The sequence below is a fragment of the Uranotaenia lowii genome, chromosome 3, assembly GCF_029784155.1.
Source record: "Uranotaenia lowii strain MFRU-FL chromosome 3, ASM2978415v1, whole genome shotgun sequence".
Lineage (NCBI taxonomy): Eukaryota > Metazoa > Arthropoda > Insecta > Diptera > Culicidae > Uranotaenia > Uranotaenia lowii.
Genome location: NC_073693.1, coordinates 59,828,562 through 59,852,319, shown reverse-complemented (window position 1 = coordinate 59,852,319; position 23,758 = coordinate 59,828,562). Strand labels below are relative to the sequence as shown.

The 23,758-nt window shown below is 34.6% G+C and overlaps 1 protein-coding gene across 1 annotated transcript; it reads right to left on the bottom strand.

Annotated features, from left to right (window-relative positions):
• Positions 1-1,360: 1,360 nt before the first annotated feature.
• LOC129755985 (uncharacterized) lies at positions 1,361-23,088 on the bottom strand. Its single transcript, XM_055752730.1, has 4 exons — positions 22,739-23,088; positions 9,373-9,547; positions 9,134-9,305; positions 1,361-2,336 (listed from the first exon to the last, which is right to left on the bottom strand). The coding sequence occupies exons 1-4, from the start codon at positions 22,757-22,759 to the stop codon at positions 1,418-1,420; spliced, it is 1,287 nt and encodes a 428-aa protein (XP_055608705.1). The 5' UTR covers positions 22,760-23,088; the 3' UTR covers positions 1,361-1,417.
• Between the last annotated feature and the right edge of the window lie 670 nt (positions 23,089-23,758).

Genomic DNA, 23,758 nt, shown 5'->3' with positions numbered 1-23,758 from the left:
TTTTGTCATTTTTGTCATTTTTGTCATTTTTGTCATTTTTGTCATTTTTGTCATTTTTGTCATTTTTGTCATTTTTGTCATTTTTGTCATTTTTGTCATTTTTGTCATTTTTGTCATTTTTGTCATTTTTGTCATTTTTGTCATTTTTGTCATTTTTGTCATTTTTGTCATTTTTGTCATTTTTGTCATTTTTGTCATTTTTGTCATTTTTGTCATTTTTGTCATTTTTGTCATTTTTGTCATTTTTGTCATTTTTGTCATTTTTGTCATTTTTGTCATTTTTGTCATTTTTGTCATTTTTGTCATTTTTGTCATTTTTGTCATTTTTGTCATTTTTGTCATTTTTGTCATTTTTGTCATTTTTGTCATTTTTGTCATTTTTGTCATTTTTGTCATTTTTGTCATTTTTGTCATTTTTGTCATCTTTGTCATTTTTGTCATTTTTGTTTTTTTTTTTTGGTCTTTTTGTCCCGTTTACTTAATATCTCTTTTTCTTTTTCTTTTTCGGGAAACTGATACCTTAATGCTATTATTTTTATTTGGCCAGAACCTTACTGAAGTAAACATAGTTTCATACCAATTTTTGTCTTTAAAGCGCAAATAAGAGCTGATCTTTGTATGAAAACTATTATTTAGGTTAGAGTCCACTAAGAACGATTTTCATCACACGCTGGAAGATGTTTGGGGAAATATATGGTCCAAACGGTAAACGAGAGATTTCATAATGGCTTGAATGAAAACCAGAATAAAAGCTACCATTTTTGAAGGAATCTTCATGGGGTCAAATCAAATAGAAAGATGGTTCATAATCTAAGGCTGTGATTTATTGTTAATACAATTTTTTTCAAACAAAAGTTGTTCAAATTCATATTAAACTTTGTTTGTGGTTTCAAGAAAATTCTGTTTGGGTTAATATTTAATCCAAAGCAAAAACGCTGAAATTCTTAAGAGATCAATCAATATTGAAAAGGTACCATTTTTAAAGGATTTCTTCTCAAGTTTAATTTGAAAAAATCTAACGAATCCTAGAGTTGTGAACCAATTCTGCAAAAGTCCATTTTCGCTGGATTTTTTCCATATATATTTTTAAAAAGATCGTTATCTTTTCACAAAAAAATGGAAACTACTTCAGTAACAGAACAGAGAACAACTCCATTGCGTCATCAGCTTTGGTTAGGGATCTGGCATTCCTATTTGAAATCATATATTGCCACAAGAAATAATATACAATTTGGAAAATGATGGGAAAGGAAACGATTCTTTTTCATTTAGTTATTTATGTAAACATCATGGGATGTTTTCTTTTAACAAGTGAATATCAAACATTGGCAAAGTTATTTTTAATTTTTATAAACGTCATAATTCAAAATTTCAAATAAATAAATAAGTTAGACAATCCAATCCAATCCTCCCCCGATCAACTGCTTCCCCCGGTGGTGGTCTTCTTCGCCTCCTCCGGCATCGCAGTCGTCACTCCGTAGATAACCTCTGCCTTCCGGGTTTCCAGGAACTCATCCAACCAATCGGTTCCATCGCGGGTTTTGTAGCCATTTTTCCGCTTGGTGGTTCCGGTAATGCGACGTTTGGTGGTAGGAATTCGGTTTCCCATCATGTTCCCCATCATCAGCGGCATATCCCCATAAACTCCGGATGGGATTCCACTTTCCGAGTAGATGGCACCACTGCCGCCAGGTGTTTGCTGCAGATAGACCTGGGATTGCGGGCCTTTCGGGGGATTCTGGCCAAACCATCCGGCGAACGGATTTTGCTGCGGGTAAAACTGTTGAAGCTGAGATTGGGCGTTGTTGATGAATCCATTGAAAGGATTGTTTTGGGCAAATTGTTGATAGCCACTTTGGAAATTGGTAGCAATGGTGCTGAATGGGTTTTGCTGAGGCAGGACATTCGGGAAACTGGTCTGCAGGTTGTTGTAGAAGTTCGAAGGTACCAAGCTCGTCGGGAATTGATTGACGAGGGTGGAGAAAAAGTTTCCATTCGTGGGCGTATCGTAGAAAGTGGGTACCAAGGGTTGTCCTCCGTATGGTAACTGGGTCATTGTTGGGATTCCATATGGATACTGCACCAAACCTTGCGAAGGGTAGAATTGTTGATTGCGAATATGACTCAGGATGGCGTTGGTGTATTGAGGATCAATAAAGTTTGGGTTCAGTACTGGGTTGTAGGTCGGTGGAAGCATAATCGTTGGATATTGAACAGCACCGGCTGTGACCATGGGCTCGGGAGCGCTGCCTTGACCTTTGAGAGTTTCCGATTGGGAGCGCGATGGAACCGATGCCAATACTTGTCCATCCGGTTGTTTTATTTCGGTGTTGGCCCTGTGAAAAAAAAAAGTTTAAGTATTTGTAATATGCTAGTCATCATATCGAAAGTTGTACGCGTAGAATTAAGTGAAGGGAATCTCTCCGAGGAAACATCAAGTTTTAATAAGATTCTGCGTGTTTAGCTGTTCGTCTAACATTGTCCAATCAACTACCCAATTTAGTTTTGGCTGATTGAGCTTTATTTTTTAATCCTATACAACGAATATTTTAATGACTGTGCTGAAAATCAAAATGCCATGATAAAATGGAGAAAAATATACAGAGTTATAAATAAATGACACTCCTTCGTGATCCGATATTGGTTCTAGAAGCCTTTAAAAAAAGTTTCTATGAGACTAATCTACTAAATAGAGTAAGATTTGAATCATTTTATTTAAAAAACGATCTAAAAACCGTCCCTAGAAATCTGGGATCATCATCATAAATAATCAAAGTTGGTGTCAAAATGTTAGATTTTAAATTTATTCTTCAAAAAATTTGCAACAGACTGCAAACCGTCTGGCTTATGCTTTTTATGAAATAACTAAGAATCTTTTAAGTATAAATTTCTTACAATTTACAGAACGAGGAAAAACAAATAAAAATCTTCTTTAACAGCAATTTCAGAAGTCAAAACGACTCGCGGTTTTCTACAATTCTGCTGAAAAAAATCACAAATTTTTCAAATGATTTTAATCCTATTTTAGAAATGTTATCTCGAAAACACGAGTTGATAAGGGAAAACTAAATAACGTGCACGATTCATTTGGGCAGTTTTCATGAACAAACACGTATTTTAGGAAAAAATATTCCAAGTTCTGTATGCCAACGGCCGATTTGATACCGCGTATAAAAAAACTTTAGTGTATATGGATCAAGCGTTCCTTAATTATTAAAAGATATGTAGTTCTAAATTTTTGTGCATCGCGGAAAATGTGAATTTTGTTGCTTTGTGTTATAGGATTATTAACACGTTTTTGTAATGTAAATGTTTCCAGATCGCCCGATTTTATCCGGCAAAGCCGGATATTTAGTATAAAATTTGAGAAAAGTCCGGTCCCGTCTGGTAGCCCGGATTTCATTGAAAAAGTCCGGATTTTGCCCAGGTTCCATAGAAATAATCATGAAACGTTTTTGGAAAGCCTGAAAAAATATTTATACTGATGAATTATGATGACAATTTTTTTTTAGTTTTTTTAATCTTGATTTTTGTTGAGTGATTCTTGAATTTTTGGCCAATAATTTTGAAATTAATGCCCGGATTTAGTCAGGTTTTTAGATAGAAATTTTCTTAAGTTTTGGAGAATTTTAAGTAATTACACTGAGGTTTTTTTTACGCGGTATTTCGCCCCACGTAAAAAAATCGCATAAAAAAAATCGCGTTAATTCGAAAATCCGCGTAAAAAAAAACCGCTTTAATTCGAAAATCCGCGTAAAAAAAACCTCGTTAATTCGAAAATCCATGTAAAAACCCCGAAATTCGAAAATCCACGTAAAAAATCCATTTTAATTAAAAAATTCGCGCAAAAAGACACGTTACTAAAAAAAAACGCGTATGAACCATGATTATTTTAAAATTTGCGTTCAATGATAGTTTATTTTTAAGATAAAAAACAAAATCAATTAGATTAATATAATAGTAGAATATAGTGAGGCTTATTTGACAGTGTGGAATTTAGATCGTCTCATGTCTCATGTCTCAGGTCTCATGTTCCATGTCTCAGGTCTCAGGTCTCATGTCTCAGGTCTCATGTCTCAGGTCTCATGTCTCATGTCTCATGTCTCAGGTCTCAGGTCTCAGGTCTCATGTCTCATGTCTCATGTCTCATGTGTCTGGTCTCATGTCTCAGGTCTCAGGTCTCATGTCTCAGGTCTCATGTCTCAGGTCTCAGGTCTCATGTCTCATGTCTCATGTCTCATGTCTCATGTCTCAGGTCTCATGTCTCATGTCTCATGTCTCATGTCTCATGTCTCATGTCTCATGTCTCATGTCTCATGTCTCAGGTCTCAGGTCTCAGGTCTCATGTCTCATGTCTCAGATCTCATGTCTCATGTCTTAGGACTCATGTCTCATGTTTCAGGTCTCATGTCTTATATGTCTTATAGGTCTCATGTCTCATGTCTCATGTCTCATGTCTCATGTCTCATGTCTCATGTCTCATGTCTCATGTCTCATGTCTCATGTCTCATGTCTCATGTCTCATGTCTCATGTCTCATGTCTCATGTCTCATGTCTCATGTCTCATGTCTCATGTCTCATGTCTCATGTCTCATGTCTCATGTCTCATGTCTCATGTCTCATGTCTCATGTCTCATGTCTCATGTCTCATGTCTCATGTCTCATGTCTCATGTCTCATGTCTCATGTCTCATGTCTCATGTCTCATGTCTCATGTCTCATGTCTCATGTCTCATGTCTCATGTCTCATGTCTCATGTCTCATGTCTCATGTCTCATGTCTCATGTCTCATGTCTCATGTCTCATGTCTCATGTCTCATGTCTCATGTCTCATGTCTCATGTCTCATGTCTCATGTCTCATGTCTCAAGTCTCAGGCCTCATGTCTCGTGTCTCAGATCTCGAGTCTCATACTTCAGGTCTCAAATCTCAGGTCTCATGTCTCAGGTCTCAAGTCTCAGGTCTCAGGTCTCAGATCTCATGTATCACGTTCTTAGTCTCAGAGCTAAGATTTTCCAACTACAAAAAGATTCTAAGTGTTTTCCTTTGAAAAAGTCTTAGAATATTTTCTCTGAAAAACCGCATTAATCCGAAAATCCGCGTAAAAAAACGCGTTTATTCAAAAATCCGCGTAAAAAAGCCGCGTAAAAAATACCGTGTAAAAAAACCGCGTAAAAAAAACCTCAGTGTATTTGGAATTTTTAGATGTGTTTATTCATATTTATTTCTTGTTTGTATTATTTATGATGTTTGATTTAACTGCAATATTTGGATTATTTGTCATTGTGATCAAATTGAGTATATTTTAAGCATTTGTTATTGATTTTCTGTCTTATGTTTGTGTCTGTTTTTCTGTTAAAGGTTTTTTTCCATTTATGTCCTTTTTAAGGTACCTAGTGTCATTTGCTTTATTTAAGTAGTTGTGGTTTTATTTGAACAACATTCAATGACATGCAATTTTTTTTTTGGAATTTATTAAAAACATAAAAATTATACTGGTCCAAAAAATTTGGAGAATATTAGAAATTGATTCAGTAACCCGCACATGTGCGTATATCGGGTAGGTTCTGTACTTACGATTATAATTTCATTCACTCAATTCATCGATAACGAGTGTAAATGCATTCCCATAAAACTAAAAACTATTCCTCAAGATAAATTTCAAATTTCTTAAACATTTTTTTTTACTCAATGAATCACAGTGGAAGAATATTCCTTTGAAGAGATCCATTTTAATTATTTACAAATTAATTATTTATTTATAAGAATTAAGATGAAAAAACTAAAACTAAATTATTAAGACTAAATTTACTGCTAAGGAATAAAAAAAATTTGTTTCCTTTTTTTAGGAACTCAATCCATTAAGGTCATTCGACCTCAAGAAATAAAAAAATCTTAAAATAAAATAAAAACAGGGTTTTAAGAATATACGAGTTTTGATGGTTTAACAAATTTGAGATCTATTTCTGATTGTGTACTGTCTGATGTAAGGTTGATAAATTCTGCGAGTATGGTTAGTGTTCTGGTTTTCGACACTCAAGCGAATGCGATAACCCATCGATCGATAAAAGTATTGGTGAACGTACAAACGATTAACATCGATATCACGCATATAATAAATATAAAACTCGGTATAGGTGTTTAAGCAAGGTTGACAATGTTCCTGATTTTTTAAAATTTGCCTGATTTTTGGCGGTCCAACCTGATTGAAAAATGCCCAGTTTTGCCTTGATTTATTCACTTTATTCAGGCAAATCGAACAAAAAAAGTACAATTTTTTATGTAGGTGCATTTTATTTTATTTATGCCTGTTTAGTAGTTGAGCATCACTGACATCACATGCTAATTAAGTTCGATGCACTCTCGAAAACCGGTTTGGCTCAACACCGTTCGACCCAGTCAAAACACCAGCTTCTGATACGGCAAAGGCATTGTGAAGACCCCGTCACAACAAATTACCCACAAATCACCCTTTGTGAACCCGGCCTGGGCATTGTTGCTATTTGTTGTCTAGCAGAACACAATAGCCGATGACCAGAGAAGCAACAACAATCGAGAGATGGGAGTAAGCTGATACGGTGCGATCGCGGTCGATCGCGATAGTCAAAATCATCGCACGAGAGTGAGTTCCACCTCAGAACCTCCAAGGACGCAGATAAAGCGGAGGATCTGAAGACCTGCCAGTCCAAATCTAATACACACCCAGCTCACATCGAGCGTTCGCCGGAATACTTTATCCGCTTTTTGTTGCCTGAATATTTTAAAGTTAGTTTTAAGTGAAACAGTAATTATAAGTTTTTAAGTTGAAGTGAAACTGTTTTACTGCCTAGACGGCTTTTATATTTTGAAAAACCCCAAGAATTCAGTAGAATTCAGTTGCATGCGAATGCATGTAGTGATCGTAGGTCAAATTTGGAAGACCTTTAGTTTAACACGATCGGGAATCAGTGTTGGGATAGGTCGGACCTCGCCAAGGCTGTCGAAGGATTTACACCAACCAAGGTAAAAGGAATCTGTACCCAACAATTCGCATTCGCATTCGCATTCGCATTCGCATTCGCATAAACAGTCGCCTAAAACTTCGGTTGGCGCTACTCGTCAACTCTCCGTTTTATGAAATAACAGTCTTTGTGAATTGTACCACCTTCTTTTCTAGATGTTACACTTCCTGACTTGTAATTTCAAAAGAAGCAAAGTCTTCCGATTCGTTGCCTAAGACTATAGAATCTCTTAAATTGAAAAACTTGCTCCCACAGAGTGTTGAAGGTGACCTGGCCGAACCCTGCGGACTGTGTAGGGAGAGGGAAGGGTATATTAGTCGCTTTAAGTGACTCACGTTTACTTGAACGGTAGATGCAGAGATCTCTACGATCTACCCATAAACGTGGGGAGGATTAAGAAAGGTAAAGATGGGGAAAGCAAACCCTGTGAGATGCTAGGCCAGCATTACGGGTGATGAATTTGTCCTGTACCTCCTATGCTCCTAAAGTTTCCTACCAAAACTCCTAGCTTCAATGAGGCTTTTATACAAAAATAGGGACCTGAACCCAACAATGCCTCTAAAACGAAATGTTTTAACAAGTTTAAATGAAAACATTTTTCAAGCTTTTTTTTGTTGACTTTTGTAGAGTTATTTCTGGGTTAGCTTTTGACTAACTTTGCCCTGATATCATCCGGATACTGCCCGGATTTATGGTCGTCAATTTTCAATCAAATTCTCGGATATTGCCAAGTTTTTTTTAAATTGGCTGGATTTGTCCGGCCCGGATACATGCTGAAAAAAATCAGGTAACCTTTATTTATCTACCAGATAAGCCTCCGTTTTTCCCTGGTTTTTGGAAAAGATCCTGATTTTCCCTGATTTTTGTAAATATGATGAAAAATGGGTAGTTTGGAACTGCATTAATGACATCGGTGGAGGTCAAAATGTGGATTGACGATAAAAAAAATGTCCTCACTTCAACCGAAATTACCGTTAAACCATGAGTTTTATTCCTCCTGAAATTTGAAAAAAAAAATGTTGTTGGCTTCACTGGGTTTGAGTTAGGTTTCATCGATGTGAGAGTCAGTCTATCAACTAGTTTCAGAGAACACAGTTGTGTCCGCGAAGATGCGTTGAATTTAAAAGAGGGAAATCGAAGTTCCGAGTTACCATGTACATGTAACAAAGCAAAATTAGAAAGGAGAAATTCGGGTATGATGGCCACTTGAGGCAAGATAGGCACTTTCAGTTTAAGCAAAACTTTTTGTGTTTGAATCTTTTTTTCAAAGCACTTGAACTCTTTAAAGTTCATTTTCTATTGGATTTTCACTTGGATTTTCATTTGGTAGATGCATGATTTTCTAAAAAATAACATTGAGTTGCGATGAAGTAAAAAAAAATTTTTTGAAGCGACTCAAAAAAAAGATCTCCCAAGAATGAGCACGAATTGCATCTTTTTGTTTTTCCACCCCCACTGCTCGCCTTCCCACCGAATACCAGAATTCTTTAAACTGGAAATGACCACATTTCAGAAATATCAATCAAACGAAGAACAGCAATTTAGGGATCATCTTACCCCGTATGTTGGAAAAATCACCTGATTTGTAAGGTTTACTTTGTATAATTTTTTAGCAGTTTGAACAGGTATTTTTGCTTCTTTTCATATTTTCAAGTGTCTCACATTCCACTCAATCAAGTCCCAAGTTGTTACTTTACTCTTTTCCTCCTACCTAATCTTAGAGTTTTTTTTTTTTTTTTGGGAACCATTTCAAATTATTAACTACGTATTCTGATTTCATTCACTCAAACTCATTTAGTTAGTGAATATTTATTTCATTTTATCTAGGTTTTAATATTTATGGTATAGTCAGTGAATTAAATTCCATCAGATTTTTCTTTTTTTTAAACTAAATAACGAACATTAGTAAGCTTTCATAGTGACATAAACCATTATTTTTAAATTTGACACGAATGCCAAAACGTTGGTAAAGTGTCACAAATAATCCAAAAGAAATATTTTTTAATTTTCAGAAGTGACGGAATTTATTTGAGACACATGAGTTATCAAAGGAAGATAGAACATAAGCCGTAAATTTTCTCAAAAATTTGTGGATTGCGAAGCTTAGAGTTAATATAATCATGCCCACACTTACCGATAGCCGAACAAATCCGCCACAAACCGGGTGATGATAACGCTTCCATCCGGTTGCATGTACCCGAAAGATCCCTTCACCGTCCCATTGGGAAGTTTTTCCTCGTCTCGAAACTGAACATTCCCACTATCGGGGTCGTGAATTTCGTACCCAAAAGCGTACGTACCAGGACCTGGACGGTAAAAAAAAATTATAACTTAATCACATTTATGGCGTTTGAATTTGAAAAAAAAACTCACCATAAGGTTCGGGAATATTGTAGGAGGGAAAATCGGCCGTCTGCAATCGTTGCAAGTCGATGTTTGGCGAAAACTCACGTACGAACTTTGCCGTGCGATGATTTTTCGGAGCTGAAGAACCGATCGAGTTCGCTGGCGTTGCATACGTGCAGGCGATTGCAATGGTAGCGAAGAACTGGAAAACGAAACAAAACGATTGAAGTTAAAGTGGCGCTCTATTCTTACAATACAATGCATATTTTAATATGGAAATCGAAAAAAGTCATTCGAACAACTCTAAATATGCGATGGTCAATTTAATTGTCAACTTATAGACAGTACCGCGCAAAATTAATTTAAATACAAGCTTGAATTCTTGGCATTGATCGCACAAAATGTAACATTTGAAAACAAAAGGACAAATTAAATTTAACTTATGAACGATTGTTTTCTTATTTCTATATGCTATTCGTAATGAAATTTCGATTTAAAAAAACTAAACAAACTCTTTAAATAATCTAATCGAAAAAAAAAGTTTAATATACTGTAATAAAAGTATTTGAAAATGATCAACTGTGGAACTAAATCAACATATTATGCATCATAAAACCATTCATAAGCCGTTAACGATTGTCGAGCATTTTACGATTCAACTTCCGAATACAAATTCATCCATCATTAGAAGCTCGTAGCATCCATTTATGAATTTGCCAAACTCATTAAACTTTCCCCGGTCCTCATTGTTAGCAACGCCCCCGAGATCAAGCCTCCAAATAGGGAGCATCCATTCAATAAATCCATCAATCACTCTTCCACTAATACGATGATCCAGCAGAAAAGCTGCGCCAGCCGTTGGACTTCGATTCGAATCTTCGCCATCTCCTGATCTCATCCCGGGGGAAACTCCATTTCTGTCATTGACCCAGTTAGTTGGAGACTATTTGGCATTATTTTGTTTGAGAATTAACTGAACCTGAATAACCCAAAAAGCCTCAAAAGTTGCGCAACAACAAAAGTCAAAAATAATATTACTAAAATTATAAAACAAAAATGACAAAAAAAAACAAACGACAAAAATGACAAAAATGACAAAAATGACAAAATTGACAAAATTGACAAAATTGACAAAAATGACAAAAATGACAAAAAATGACAAAAATGACAAAAATGACAAAAATGACAAAAATGACAAAAATGACAAAAATGACAAAAATGACAAAAATGACAAAAATGACAAAAATGACAAAAATGACAAAAATGACAAAAATGACAAAAATGACAAAAATGACAAAAATGACAAAAATGACAAAAATGACAAAAATGACAAAAATGACAAAAATGACAAAAATGACAAAAATGACAAAAATGACAAAAATGACAAAAATGACAAAAATGACAAAAATGACAAAAATGACAAAAATGACAAAAATGACAAAAATGACAAAAATGACAAAAATGACAAAAATGACAAAAATGACAAAAATGACAAAAATGACAAAAATGGCAAAAATGACAAAAATGACAAAAATGACAAATATGACAAAAATGACAAAAATGACAAAAATGACAAAAATTACAAAAATTACAAAAATGACAAAAATGACAAAAATTACAAAAATTACAAAAATGACAAAAATGACAAAAATGATAAAAATGGCAAAAATGACAAAAATTACAAAATTGGCGAAAATTGCAAAAATTGACAAAAGTTGACAAAAATTGCAAAAATTGACAAAAATTCACAAATATTGACAAAAATTAACAAACATTGACAAAAATGACAAAAATTTACAAAATTTACAAAAAACACAAAAACCACAAAAAAAAGTTCCAAATTGAGGGAGAATTACTCAGGAAAGAAAATACTCAAAATAAAAACTCTTGGTTGCATTTAATTAAGACTGAAAACAACTGAATAAGAACTCGATTGAACTCTATCATAAATTTTTTGACTTAACTGTTTTGCGGCCTGGTGAGGCAAATGTTCTGGTAATGGTCCGAACCTGCTGTGTTTAAAGTGGGCTACCAGCCATCCAGCCATTCGCTTCCGAAAGGAATCAGAGCCGAAAATGAAAAGTCAAATAACAAATCGGAAATCAAAACACAATCTTGCCCAACGAAAGCTCAGTTCATCTAACAGGAGCATGTCAACTTTCTGATTCGACTGGAAGAAATTTGTTTGAAAGAAGGGAACTTAGTACAATGTCTTTCCTATATTTTTTATTTTGAGATCTTTGAAGTTCGTTCCAGATTATTTAATAATACTTCTAATAATACTAATAATACTAATAATAATCGTAAGCAACCATAATCCTGGCGGCGCTTGCCTGCAGAAGTTTGTGTTTGACTTTTGGATGCAAATTTGAAACGCATCTGGACCAATATTGACCGAAGAAGGTGTCACAAAATGAGTGGGGCGAGAATTGAAACGGTCATCATCGCACATCACAGGTCGTAGAAAAAAATATTTGAAATTTGAAAGGAAGGCGCGCAACACGAGCAACCGGAACGCCCACAATCGGCAGGTATTTATACATAAAATAAATTCGAAACTTCCCTCGGCGTCTTTGCCGCAGGGATTAAAATCCTAAGTGGGTAATTGTGTATTTGCGGAGACAAGAGATTGTTTGTAATTATCTGATGCTTGACATCATCTCGAACATCTCGAGGTGTAGGTACACAGATTGATGAAGATGCCACTTTCAGGAGGGCGGACAAATCGCTCACTTCTTTGGGTTTTTTGTAAGTTTTCTGGATGAATACAATTCATGTTGCCGAGTATTTGAATGATCCTCAGCTGAGACTTCATTCATCTGCATTCTGATTTATTAATGAAAAAGTATCAAATGGAGTTTTTAAATCAGTTTCTGAATAATTAACTTTTATTTTTAATTTGATAATTTTGGATTTAAAAATACCAAATACCGTTGCGAAAAATTTTTATTTAAAATTTATTAAACGTATGATCTATTATTTTTATCACTTTTAAGACCAATATAATTTATATATTTATCAATATAAGTTACAATGTTTTTTTTTAAAGCAGGGTATTGCATGACTACTTTGCATGCAATATTTCGCTAGGCACCCAGCAGAGATGTCAATTGAATTTATTATTTTACAATTCCAAAAGATATACCCCTGTTAAACAGCTTATAATTTTTCTGCCTGACGAGATATGAAGTTATGGTCTTCAACAACGTTGTTCAGCGGAAAATTTCTGTTAAATAATTTAAAAATTGGCATCAAAACCATTAACAAGCTTGATTTCGCAGAAGATACAAAAATGATTTTGATTTTTAGAACAAAATATTCAATTATACCATACAAACCTAAAAGTTTAAATTTACTTATGTAAACGTTATTCAAAAATTTTGCAAAAAATTATGGATGAAATTGAAACCAAAACGAAGCTTTTGAGACCCCAGGGTTTGAGAAATGACCACAAATCGGCTCTGTCTAATTATCATGCGCTTTCGGGGAATCCATCTTCGGGGAAATCTTCTTCGAAAAAACCTTCTTATTTTCGGTTGATATTTTTCGGTGAAAATTTATTCAAATCCAAACAACATTTTTGAATTTTTCAAATCCTGGGGTCTAAAAAGTTTCGTTTTAGTTCAAAACTCCTCCATATTTTTTTGCAGAATTTTCAAGGAACGTTTACATGAGTCTATTTGAACTTTTATGTTTGTATAAAGGTTACCGAAAAAAATCTGTGTTTTTGAGAAAAATAATTCTGACTTTCTGTGATATTACCAAAAATTATGTGAAGGTTTTCTGTGATGCTATTTCCTTAAATTTCATTGAAAATTCATGATAAATTGGATCTTTTAACATTTTAGTTGGGAAAAGTTAATTTACATTACCAATGTTGTCATACTTTCCTAATTCAAGGTTAAAATTCTAAATTATTATTATTAAGGCCAAATTAAGGCCAAAAAATGATAATTTCGGAAATCCTTTCAAAATTCAAAAACTCTGTGAAATCTGTGAATATTTCAAAATTCTGTGTTCTGTGACACAGATTCTGTGATGAAAATTTGTTCAAAATTCTGTGAAATTACAGATTTTTTTTGTGACTTCGGCAACCTTGGTTTGTATGACAAAATTGAACATTTTGTACTGAAAAATCAACATAGTTTTTGTTTCTTCTGCGGAACCGAGCCTGCTTATGGTGTTCGTGCGAATTTATTAATTCTCTCAAAGAAATATTCCACTGTAAAACTTTGTCTAGAATCGTAACTTCGTATTTTCTGAGGCAATAAAGTTATTAGCTGTTTAACAGGGGAATATCGTTTGACATTGAAAAACTTTAAAAAAATTAACATCATTGCTGGTTAGAGTGCCCCAAATGACCCGACTGTTGAAAAAGTTATACGCTGCAGGCTAAAATTGATCCTAGTCCTAGTACAAGATCTCATGCCAAATTTGGGCCAGATCGGATCACGGGAAGCGGTTGCTCAACGAGCCTGAAGTTTGTATGAGATTTTGAGACATTTTTTTCGAGAGAAACATGGAAAACCAGTTTTTCATCAATAACTTTGGTTCGTGTCGGCCGATTTCTTTCAAAACGGGTTTTCTCAAAGCCTAAACTATGGAAAATATTTCATCCGAAGAATACATTTCGATAAGAGTTAAGATAAGAAAGTAAACAGGCTTCAAAACTGCGCTAACTTTATTAACAGTGGTATTCAGCACTGTTAATAAGGCGTCAATATGTTCGACCGCCTCGACTCATTAACAGTGATGAATACCATCCTTAAAAAAGTTAGCCTATTTTTGAAGCCTAATAACTTTTTTATCTTAACTCTTATCGAAATGCAGTCTTCGGATGAAATATTTTTCATAGTATAAGCTTTAAGAAAACCCGTTTTTGAAAGAAATCGGCCGACGAGAATAAAAAATATTGATTTATTTTTGTTTCGATTATAGTCGTTTTACCATCTTTATGGCTTTCGCGACTTTATCAACATTGCGGTTGGCGAACCGTTATTGAAAAACTTATCCGGTACCACTGTGTTCGATGTTTACTCTTGGGCTCGAACTCGCGGACATTGGCTCAGGAGACAACAGACTTGCCAACTGAGCTATATCACAAGCCACAAAAGTTATTGATGAAAAACTGGTTTTGCGTGTTTCCCAAACAAAATGTCTAAAAATCACACACAAACTTCAGGCTCGTTGAGCGACCCCTTCCCGTGATCGGATCTGGCCCAAATTTGGTATGAGATCTTGTACTAGGACTAGCATCAATTTTAGCCTACAGCGTATAACATTTTCAAAAGTCGGGTCATTTGAGGCACTCTAATATGCAACCTTGTATAGCATAGATTAAAAATTTTGGAGATTTTGAACAAAAAAATCTTTGTATTGAAGATTGATTATCTCAGAAGTTTTGGGACTCTTCCATCCTTCCATTAGGTGGATAGGAAGAAGAGAGGTTATCTAATTTTTTCCTACTCGAGAACCCATTTAGCAAATGAAACCATATGTAACGTGTAACGTCATTTTAATACAAATTTAGTTTTTTCGATTATGCTTAATTTGAGATCCTCCCCGTATTCGGAGCGTCGAAGGGAAGATTCCATATGAATTAAAAAATAAATTTCGGTATAACTTATGATCACATGAAGTTATTGAAAATCAGAGTTTAAATTTCGGGTTAAGGCAATCACAAATAACAAATTTGAAAACGTTGCTTTCATTTAAGAAAGGTTATATTTTGGAATTTTCATAAATTTTTAAAAACTTACATTGAATAACAGGTACAGACCCGGTCGTTTTTGGCAATTTCAAATGAATCAAAATTAATATAAAACATAATATTTTTTTTTTGATTTAGCTCAATTAAAAATTATGCTGATATTATTTTTTACATTAATTTTTTACATTAATTTGATTAATAAAAATCGTCTTTTTTAATGTTGCCTAAACGAACTGTTTTGAACGGATTTTGTCAAAATCGAACGGGGTCTGTTTTTCAATCGTTTTGCAATCTTCAACAAAGTTCTTAATAAGTTAAAGTCTTTAATATCAAATAATCATAGACTTTCTTTAGCGGTTTCAAAAATAGTTGTAATGTTATGTTTTTGAATTTCTAATAATTGTAGAATTAAATTTTTATTAAAGCATTGTATCTCTGAATCTAGAATATCTAGGCAAAATCTGAACCCTTGATTGAAATAAGTAAAATTAATAAATAATTTCAAAAACAGATTTTATATTTCATATAGGTTTCCTGCTAAGCCTGTAATTGCTGGTCCATTGATAATGGATTCGATTCCCATACCGGTACTGGGTGTTAAATGTTAATCTTAAGTTCTGTCTGTAAAGGCTGAATCGGCTAAGACGGTGTATGTCTTTTCAACGATACACGATGAATTTATCTTCAACAAACTTGCTTGAAAATCAGCATCCGTTGAGATGACAACATGTAACAAGTAAAAAAAAATTAAATATTGAGCAATTCGTAAGGGCTGCTGGATTATTTTTACAAATTTAAGCGGGTTGAGAGGACAGCTTTAAATTATAAGGCAAGTTGAGTGGACAGCCTGAACGTTTTGATAGAAATTTCAAGCGAGTTGAGAGGACAGTTTAAAATTCAAGAATGAGTTGAGAGTACAGCCTGAACGTATCGATAGAAATTTCTAGTGAGTTGAGAAGACAACTTTGAAATGGAAGGTGATTTGAGAGATCAGCCTGAATTTATCGATAGAAATTTTAAGGGAGTTGAGACATAATTAACTAGTTTGTTTGTGTGAATTGATGAATTCAGCTTAGTAGAAATTCTATTGAGATGAAAACATGAACTAAAAATAAAAATGAAATATTGGGCTAGTCGTAAAGCAGCTTGATCATGTTCACAATTTCAAGCAGGTTGAGAGGGTGGCTTGAAATAAGAAGGCGGGTTGAGAGGATGGAGATAGAAATTTCAAGCGAGTTGAGAGGACAGCTTGATATAGAAAGGCGAGTTTAGAGGGCATCCTAAACGTATCGATAGAAATTTTAAGTGTGTTGAGAGGACAGCATGAAATTTGAGGGCGAGTTGAGAGGACAGCCTGAACAAATTTAAGAGCGAGTTGAGTGGACAGTCAGAACGTATCGATGAAGATTTTAAGCGAATTTAGAGGACAGCTTGAAATTTAAGGCCGAGTTGAGATGACAGCCTAAACGTATCGATAGAAATTTCAAGTGAGTAGAGAGAACAGCTTGCAATTGGAAGGCGAATTAAGCAGACAGCCTGAACGTATCGATAGAACTTTCAAGTGCATTTAGTAGACAGCTTGAAATTCAAGGGCGAGTTGAGAGGACAGCCTGAACGAAATTAAGGGCGACTTGAGAGCACAATTGCGTTGATAGGATAGCTTGAAATTGTAGGGTGAATTGAGAGGACAGCCTGAACCTATCGATAGAAATTTCAAGTGAGTAGAGAGGACAGCTTGCAATTGAAAGGCGAGTTGAGAGGACAGCCTGAACGTATCGGTAGAAATTCCAAGTGAATTGAGAGGACAGCTTGAAATTTAAGGGCGAGTTGAGAGGACAGCCTAAATGTATCGATAGAAATTTCAAGTGTATTGATAGGACAGCTTGTAATAAGTTTTAACTATGAATCGAGTCGAGAGCAAAACTTTGTAGCTATTAGGTAAAAAGCGTCTCGTGAGGAAAGCTTGAATCTAGTTTGTAATAAGAATGAACCAGCTGACAGCTCAAAATTGATTTAAATTTCATTTGTAAAGACCGTTTTACAATTACAGGAATAAATTGGAATTAAACAGCTTGAAATGAGAACATATTATACATTTCTTGAGGGCAGCTCGAATGAATTGTTTAAATTTCAATTGAGTGGAGAACTGATCCTGGAACTGGAAAGTGTGTTGAGATGACGGCTTTGGTATTTGATCGCATAAACAACGAAGCTTCAGGTGACAGCTTGTGATAATAGAGATGAATGAGAATGATAATAGAGATTGAGGGAGTTTAAATAGAGAACAGTTTCAACAAATTTTTAAAAATTTCAAGTGCGTTGGATGGACGGTTAAACATGTAAAGAAATGCATGTCGAGTGAGAAGTTTGAAGCTGAACAAAATACCTTCTCAACATGTTGAGAAAACAGCTTTAGTTTCTCACAAAATAAACAAATAAATAAATTACGAGGACAGATTGAGGTGAGAGTAAACAATGATGAAAGTTGGGAGATTACTATTTTTTTTTTAATTTCGAATTGGGAATACAGCTTAAAAAAGTGAAAAAACCACGTCAAGCTCCCAAAATCTCACCGATTTCAACCAAGCGGTTATGATAAAAGTTTAAAAAAAAGGATTTACAAGATGAGTTGAAATTACAACTTAGAGTAGTAAATCGAGTAAGATGAAGATACTTTCATTAACAATTTAAGTAAATAAACAAATGTTGTTGTAAAAAATTACAGTAATTTTATATAAAGTGGATTTGATGTTAATTTATTAAGAGTTTTCACCAATGAATTGCATTTCGAAATAGAGAAAAGATTGAGCCCTTGGCAGTGTTATAGAATTTGATATATTTGGGGCCTTTCATAGTTCGCATCGCAAATCGGTGATCAAACAGAGATCTCAGTCCATCGAAGTAATGTAATTGACATACCAAAGCATTGTAGCGTAAGTTCTTCATACATACTTCGAGTCAGTTCATTTATAGGGTTCATAAGAGGAACTAAGTTGACAAGTTTTCTCGAACAAAAACAAACTTGTTTTTAATTTTGTTGAATTTAATTCCAGTAAGTTTTTTATTATACTTAAGTTTTTTATAGCTCCAAACAGGTCTGCACCAAGCTTATATTCATAATTTGAACCAGGTTAACAAATAAGAAACTACAAATAAATTTCGCAATTTGGAATTCATAAAAGGCTACAATTTACTTCATTGCAGAAACATATGACTGTGAGATGAGTTTTGAAGATTAAAATTACAAAGTAAAATAAAGGCATCAGTGTTGAGTTTAATCAATTGATCAACAAAAAAACATCAACACAAAAAAAAAGATTCAGGATCATTTTCAGAAATTCTAATTTGTCTTCGAATTCACATAAAGCTTAGTTCTTTTAGAAATGGGACACTTTCATTTGCTAATAGCTCTTTAACTAGTTATCGGATATTAAAAATTTTAACAGCATTTTTTTGTCTGTAAAAAGTACTATTCGACCTATTTTTTTCCAAATTTAAAATTTACGCGTTTTTGAGATATGTACGATGCAAAAGAAAAAGAAAAAAATAATTTTGCACAGTTTCCTTAACAATTCGTCATTATCAAATTGATAGCTGACAAAACCGTTGATTATTCAAAGAATTACTGAGTTTTAGTGGTGGATAAGTATGTAAACACTGTCAATAATGTCCACAAAGTTCAAATCAAGTATTGGAGTGAAAAACATGATCGGCAACTACGGTCAAGGATCATCAGGGAAGTCAAGTCTCATACCAGCATATTTAATTTTCAATAAGTGAAAAACTAAGGGTAGATCGCAGAAATGTCCAAAAAAATTTTTTCCGATAAGCTAAAAGTGTTGCCTAGTGATGACTCATTAAAATCCAACCTCAAACAACCATTTTTTTGATAGTTCCAAAGCTCTTAAGCTGTAAAACCGGTACCGAAAAAAAACGTTAAAAAAAGTTGTTAAAAAATAAACAAATTTGTTCATTTCGAAACAACTGTATCCACTAAAATGCTTCCAGTTTCTTTTAAAAGAGAAGTATTGGACCGAAAAGTATCAGAAATTGAAAAAGGAGAGTGCAGCTACCTAAAATATAGATTTTACGAAGTATAAATTGGAGAAAATGATCAATACCATGACTGAAAAAAGTGTGCGCCGGTCAATGGGAGATACCAAGAATAAAGTAGAAATTTCTTTAACAAAAAACGGTAAATAATTTTTTTCAATTTTTTTCATGAAATATCATAACATTATCTTCACTTTCTTCATAGAAAGTATTTCGTTCAAACGAATGGTTTTTGAGATACACGCATTCGTAACTGTCCCATTTCTAAAAGAACTAAGCTTTAGATTATCAAATTGATTCCACGTTGAGATGAAGAGAAGCAAAATTATAAGCAGTCTTTTCCGAAATTTTGGTAACAAGAATTTTTTCATTACTGACGGGTGTTATAAATTTATAATCTTTTTTTTCCAACTTTCCACTTATCATCCGCAGATTTCATTTCGTTTTTGGAATATTTAAAAAGGTTTTATCACAGCCAGTATAGTAAAAAATACGAAATTTAGAAAAAAAAAATCCCTCATAACCATCAACATAAAAATTGTATCTAGGTTTCCAATCTTAAGCTGCATGAAATACATGACGTTGCTAAAATGTTGGTCGATTTTAAGTGATTCTGTTTTTAAAACACTTTGTTTATAGCGCTCTAGCTTTGATCTTATCTATATATATAAAAATGAATTTCTGTCTGTCTGTCTGTCTGTCTGTCTGTCTGTCTGTCTGTCTGTTCCCTATAGACTCGGAATCTACTGAACCGATTTGCGTGAAACTTGGCAGTTGGGGGTATTGGAGGCCGGGGAAGGTTCCTATTATGGTTTTTGACCCCTCCCTCTTTCAATAAGGGAGGGAGGGGCCTCCCAAACAAAAGACAATTTTTTACATAACTCGAGCACCCATCAAGCAAATGGTATCAAAATTGGCATGGGGTGGTATTTGAGTACGAAGAATATTCCTATGAATATTAAGTACCCCTCCCTCCTCTCAGTGAGGTGATAGGAAGGGGGGAGGGGGGCTACCTTACAATTTTTCATATAACTCGAAAACTAATCAAGATATTGGAACCAAATTTGGCACGGAGAAGTGTTGGGATACGAAAAATATTTCAATGATTATTTGAGACCCCTCCTTCCTTCCAGTTTAAGGGGGGAGGGGCCTCTTTCATTTTTTTAACATAACTCAAAAATCAATAAAGCAAATGGAACAAAATTTGGCATGGGAGGGTAGTTGGATACGAAAAATATTTCTATGATTATTTGAGACCCCTCCCTCTTTCCAGTAGGGAGATATGAAGGGGGAGAGGCCTCTTTCATATTTTTTTTTACATAACTCAAAAACTAATTAAGGCAGGGGAAGGTTCCTATTATGGTTTGAGACCCCTCCCTCTCTCATGAAGGGAGGGAGGGGCCTCCCAAACAAAAGACAATTTTTTGCATAAGTCGAGAACCCATCAAGCAAAAGGTATCAAATTTGGCATGAGGTGATATTTGGGAACCAGGAATATTTCTATGAATATTTGGTACCCCTCCCTCTTCTCAATGGGATGACAGGAAGGGGGGAGGGGGGCTACCTTACAATTTTTCATATAACTCGAAAACTAATCAAGCTAATGGAACAAAATTTGGCATAGGAGGGTAGTGGAATACGAAAAATGATTCTATGATTATTTCAAACCCCTCCCTCCTTCCATTAGAGATACAGGAAGAAGGGGGGGGGGCCTTTAACCACTTTTTTATTGCATAGCTTGAAAACTATTCGAGCAAATGAAACCAAATTTGGCTAGAAAGGGTATATGGGTACGATAAACAGTTCTATGAATATTTGGTACCCCTCCCTCCTTCCAGTGAGGATATAGAAAGGGGGGGAGGGTGCTCCTTTACAATTTTTAGCATAACTGGATAAATAATCAAGCAAATGGCACCCAATTTGACGTGGGAAGGTATATGATTACGATAAATGTTTCTATGATATTTTGAGAACCTTTCGTCCTTCAAGTCGGAAAATCTTAAGGGGGGAGGGTCCTTCCATATAATTTTTACATCCCTCGGGAACTTACTAAGCATATAGAATGAAATTTGGGTTGAGAGGGTATTTGAGCACAGGGAAGGTTTATGTGAATATTTGGTACTACTGCCTCCTTCCAGTGGGGTGATATGAGGGAGAGGGGGAGGGGGGGGGCTCCTTTACAATTATTCGCATTACTCGAGAACTTTACAATTATTCGCATTACTCGAGAACTAATCAAGCAAATAAACCAAAAACTTATCTAACAAATGGAACAATCATTCAATTTAGCAACTAGGGAAGAATTTGGCATAGGAGTGTATTTGAATACACGGAATGTTCAATCTTGATCCTGTTCTTCCAGGTAGGGGATAGGTAGGAAGAGCGGCTCCGATACAAATTTTATAGCATAACTTGACAACTTATAAATCAATCGAAACCAAATTTGGCATGAGAGGGTATTCGAGCTCAAGATATGTTTTTTTCCGGTAGTTTAGCATCACTACCACAAATCAGTGGAACGATATAGAGGGAAAAGAGGGCATTGATAAAATTTGTTTAATATTTCTAAAACTTATCGAGAAAATAGAATTAAATTATCATGGGAGCAAATTTGTGTACAAGCAATGTTTCTTCGATGGTTTGAGAACCCCTTCTCTTGCCAGAGGGGAGATATACAGTAGGAAGAGGGACACCAATTTTTTGAATAACTCGAGAACTTATCGAGAATGGGGCCATATATGACGTGGGATCGTATTTGTATACAAGAAGTGTTTTTCTGATGTTATGAGACCCACCTTCTTTCAATTAGGGATATAGGAATGGGGGTAATTCGTATGATAATTCGAGAACGAATAGGTAAAATAAATCTACCATGATGTTATTTTGTTACTGAAAATTCTCACATGATAGTTTGACAAAGTTTCATATTTATAAAAAAAAATATTTTGGCATAAGTTATAAACTTTTTAAGCAAAGAAATTCAGAGTCATAAAAAGGATTAAAACACGGATTTTAAAAAAATTATTAAGATTTCAAAATAAAAAATTTGCAAATTCATTTTGAAAAAAAAATTTAATGATATTGAAATTGAACTTAAAATTTTGTGCAAATAAATAACAAGTTAAATAACTAGGTACCACAAGTTTCAAAAATTTTTGAAGGTGTAGCAAAGCACACCGGGTCAGCTAGTCACCTATAAATACTTTCATTTTTGTGTTGTAATTCTACTTAGCCAAAATTCAAATGGCAATATATCCCTGTGGTGATCATTGTAAGACAGAATCAAAGTATTGTAATCTTCACTCAGAGTTTTGAAGTTTTGAATATCTTCATTTTCGTTGCTGCTTAGTTATTACTTATCAGATACTCTGATACACTTACATTTTTTTTTAAACTCTATAGCTAAAAGACTTTAAAAATTCCAAATTATCTGTTTAAAATTTCAAATCTTCAATAAAAGTAAATAATAAAAAATACTAAAAAAAAACTTATAATTTCTATCAATACATATATTCTAAATGCATTATTTTAGACCAGAAAGAATAAGAATAGATTTTTTTTATTTCATTTTCAAACAAAACGCTGCGTTCGTTTGGTTTTGATTCAGTAAACTTTCAGGCATACACTCACCAACACCGTTTTGGAAAACATTTTGCAACTTTTCCTACTGCTTAACACACCACAAATATTGTTTTTAAACACCCAGAACAATTAACTTCAATCAACCTGTCAGGTTCACTTCAAGAGGTTCAACGATCTTCCACTTGAAATTATACCCCAACTGATTCACAAAATTCACTTCACAGGACAATCTTGAAAGCAATTCTTCCCGCGAAAAAGAAACAATTTAAAACCGCACGCGAACTGATCCCCGAAATACGCGAACGGGACGAAAAAAAAATCCTCAAAGCTCAACTGCCAGTGCGTGGAGCACTTTTCGTAATGGCACTTTTCTTCTTTCTCCGGAAGTCCACCGAACGTATGGGACCGACTGGTTCAAATCGTCCGTTTGACAATTGTATTTATAATCTCCATCTTTTTATTCATTCTCCACATCTTGATCCCATCGTCGGTTGGCGGCATCTGGAATCGGAATCTCATTCAACTACCTAATTCTTTTTGTGATTTTTTTTTCTTTCAGTTTTGGTTGTCCCCCTTTCTTTGCGCCCGGGGATGGAGAATATTTTGTTTTGTTATTTTTTTTTAGTTTACACATCCACAATGCGCAGATTGTCAAGCACAGGTCAATCTGGCCCCCAGGAATTACCTCCGAGGAGATGTGCCGGCCAGGCGTATCACACTATCCTCCTAATGGCGAATTTCGGCTGAGACTTGTTGAATGCTCAAAAGATGGTAAAAAGTTATCTTCGTCATGTAGGAAGAACCGAAAAATTAAGTATTTTGATTTTCTACCCTAGACACGTCTCAACGCATCTATTTGCGGGGGAGTCGAAAGAATACTCCCGGTGCTGCAAAAATGCCCAAACTCTCGCTAGTGCAAACTTTGCCGAAGATTACTCCACAGCAAAGTGACAGCGGCAGATTGAATCGAATGCCTCTGCCTTTCTGCCGGCAAGATTGAAAGAAGGAAAGTATTCTTTTCCCAAATGGAGTTTTAATTGTTCAACCGTCCAGGAGGGTGGCTTCAAA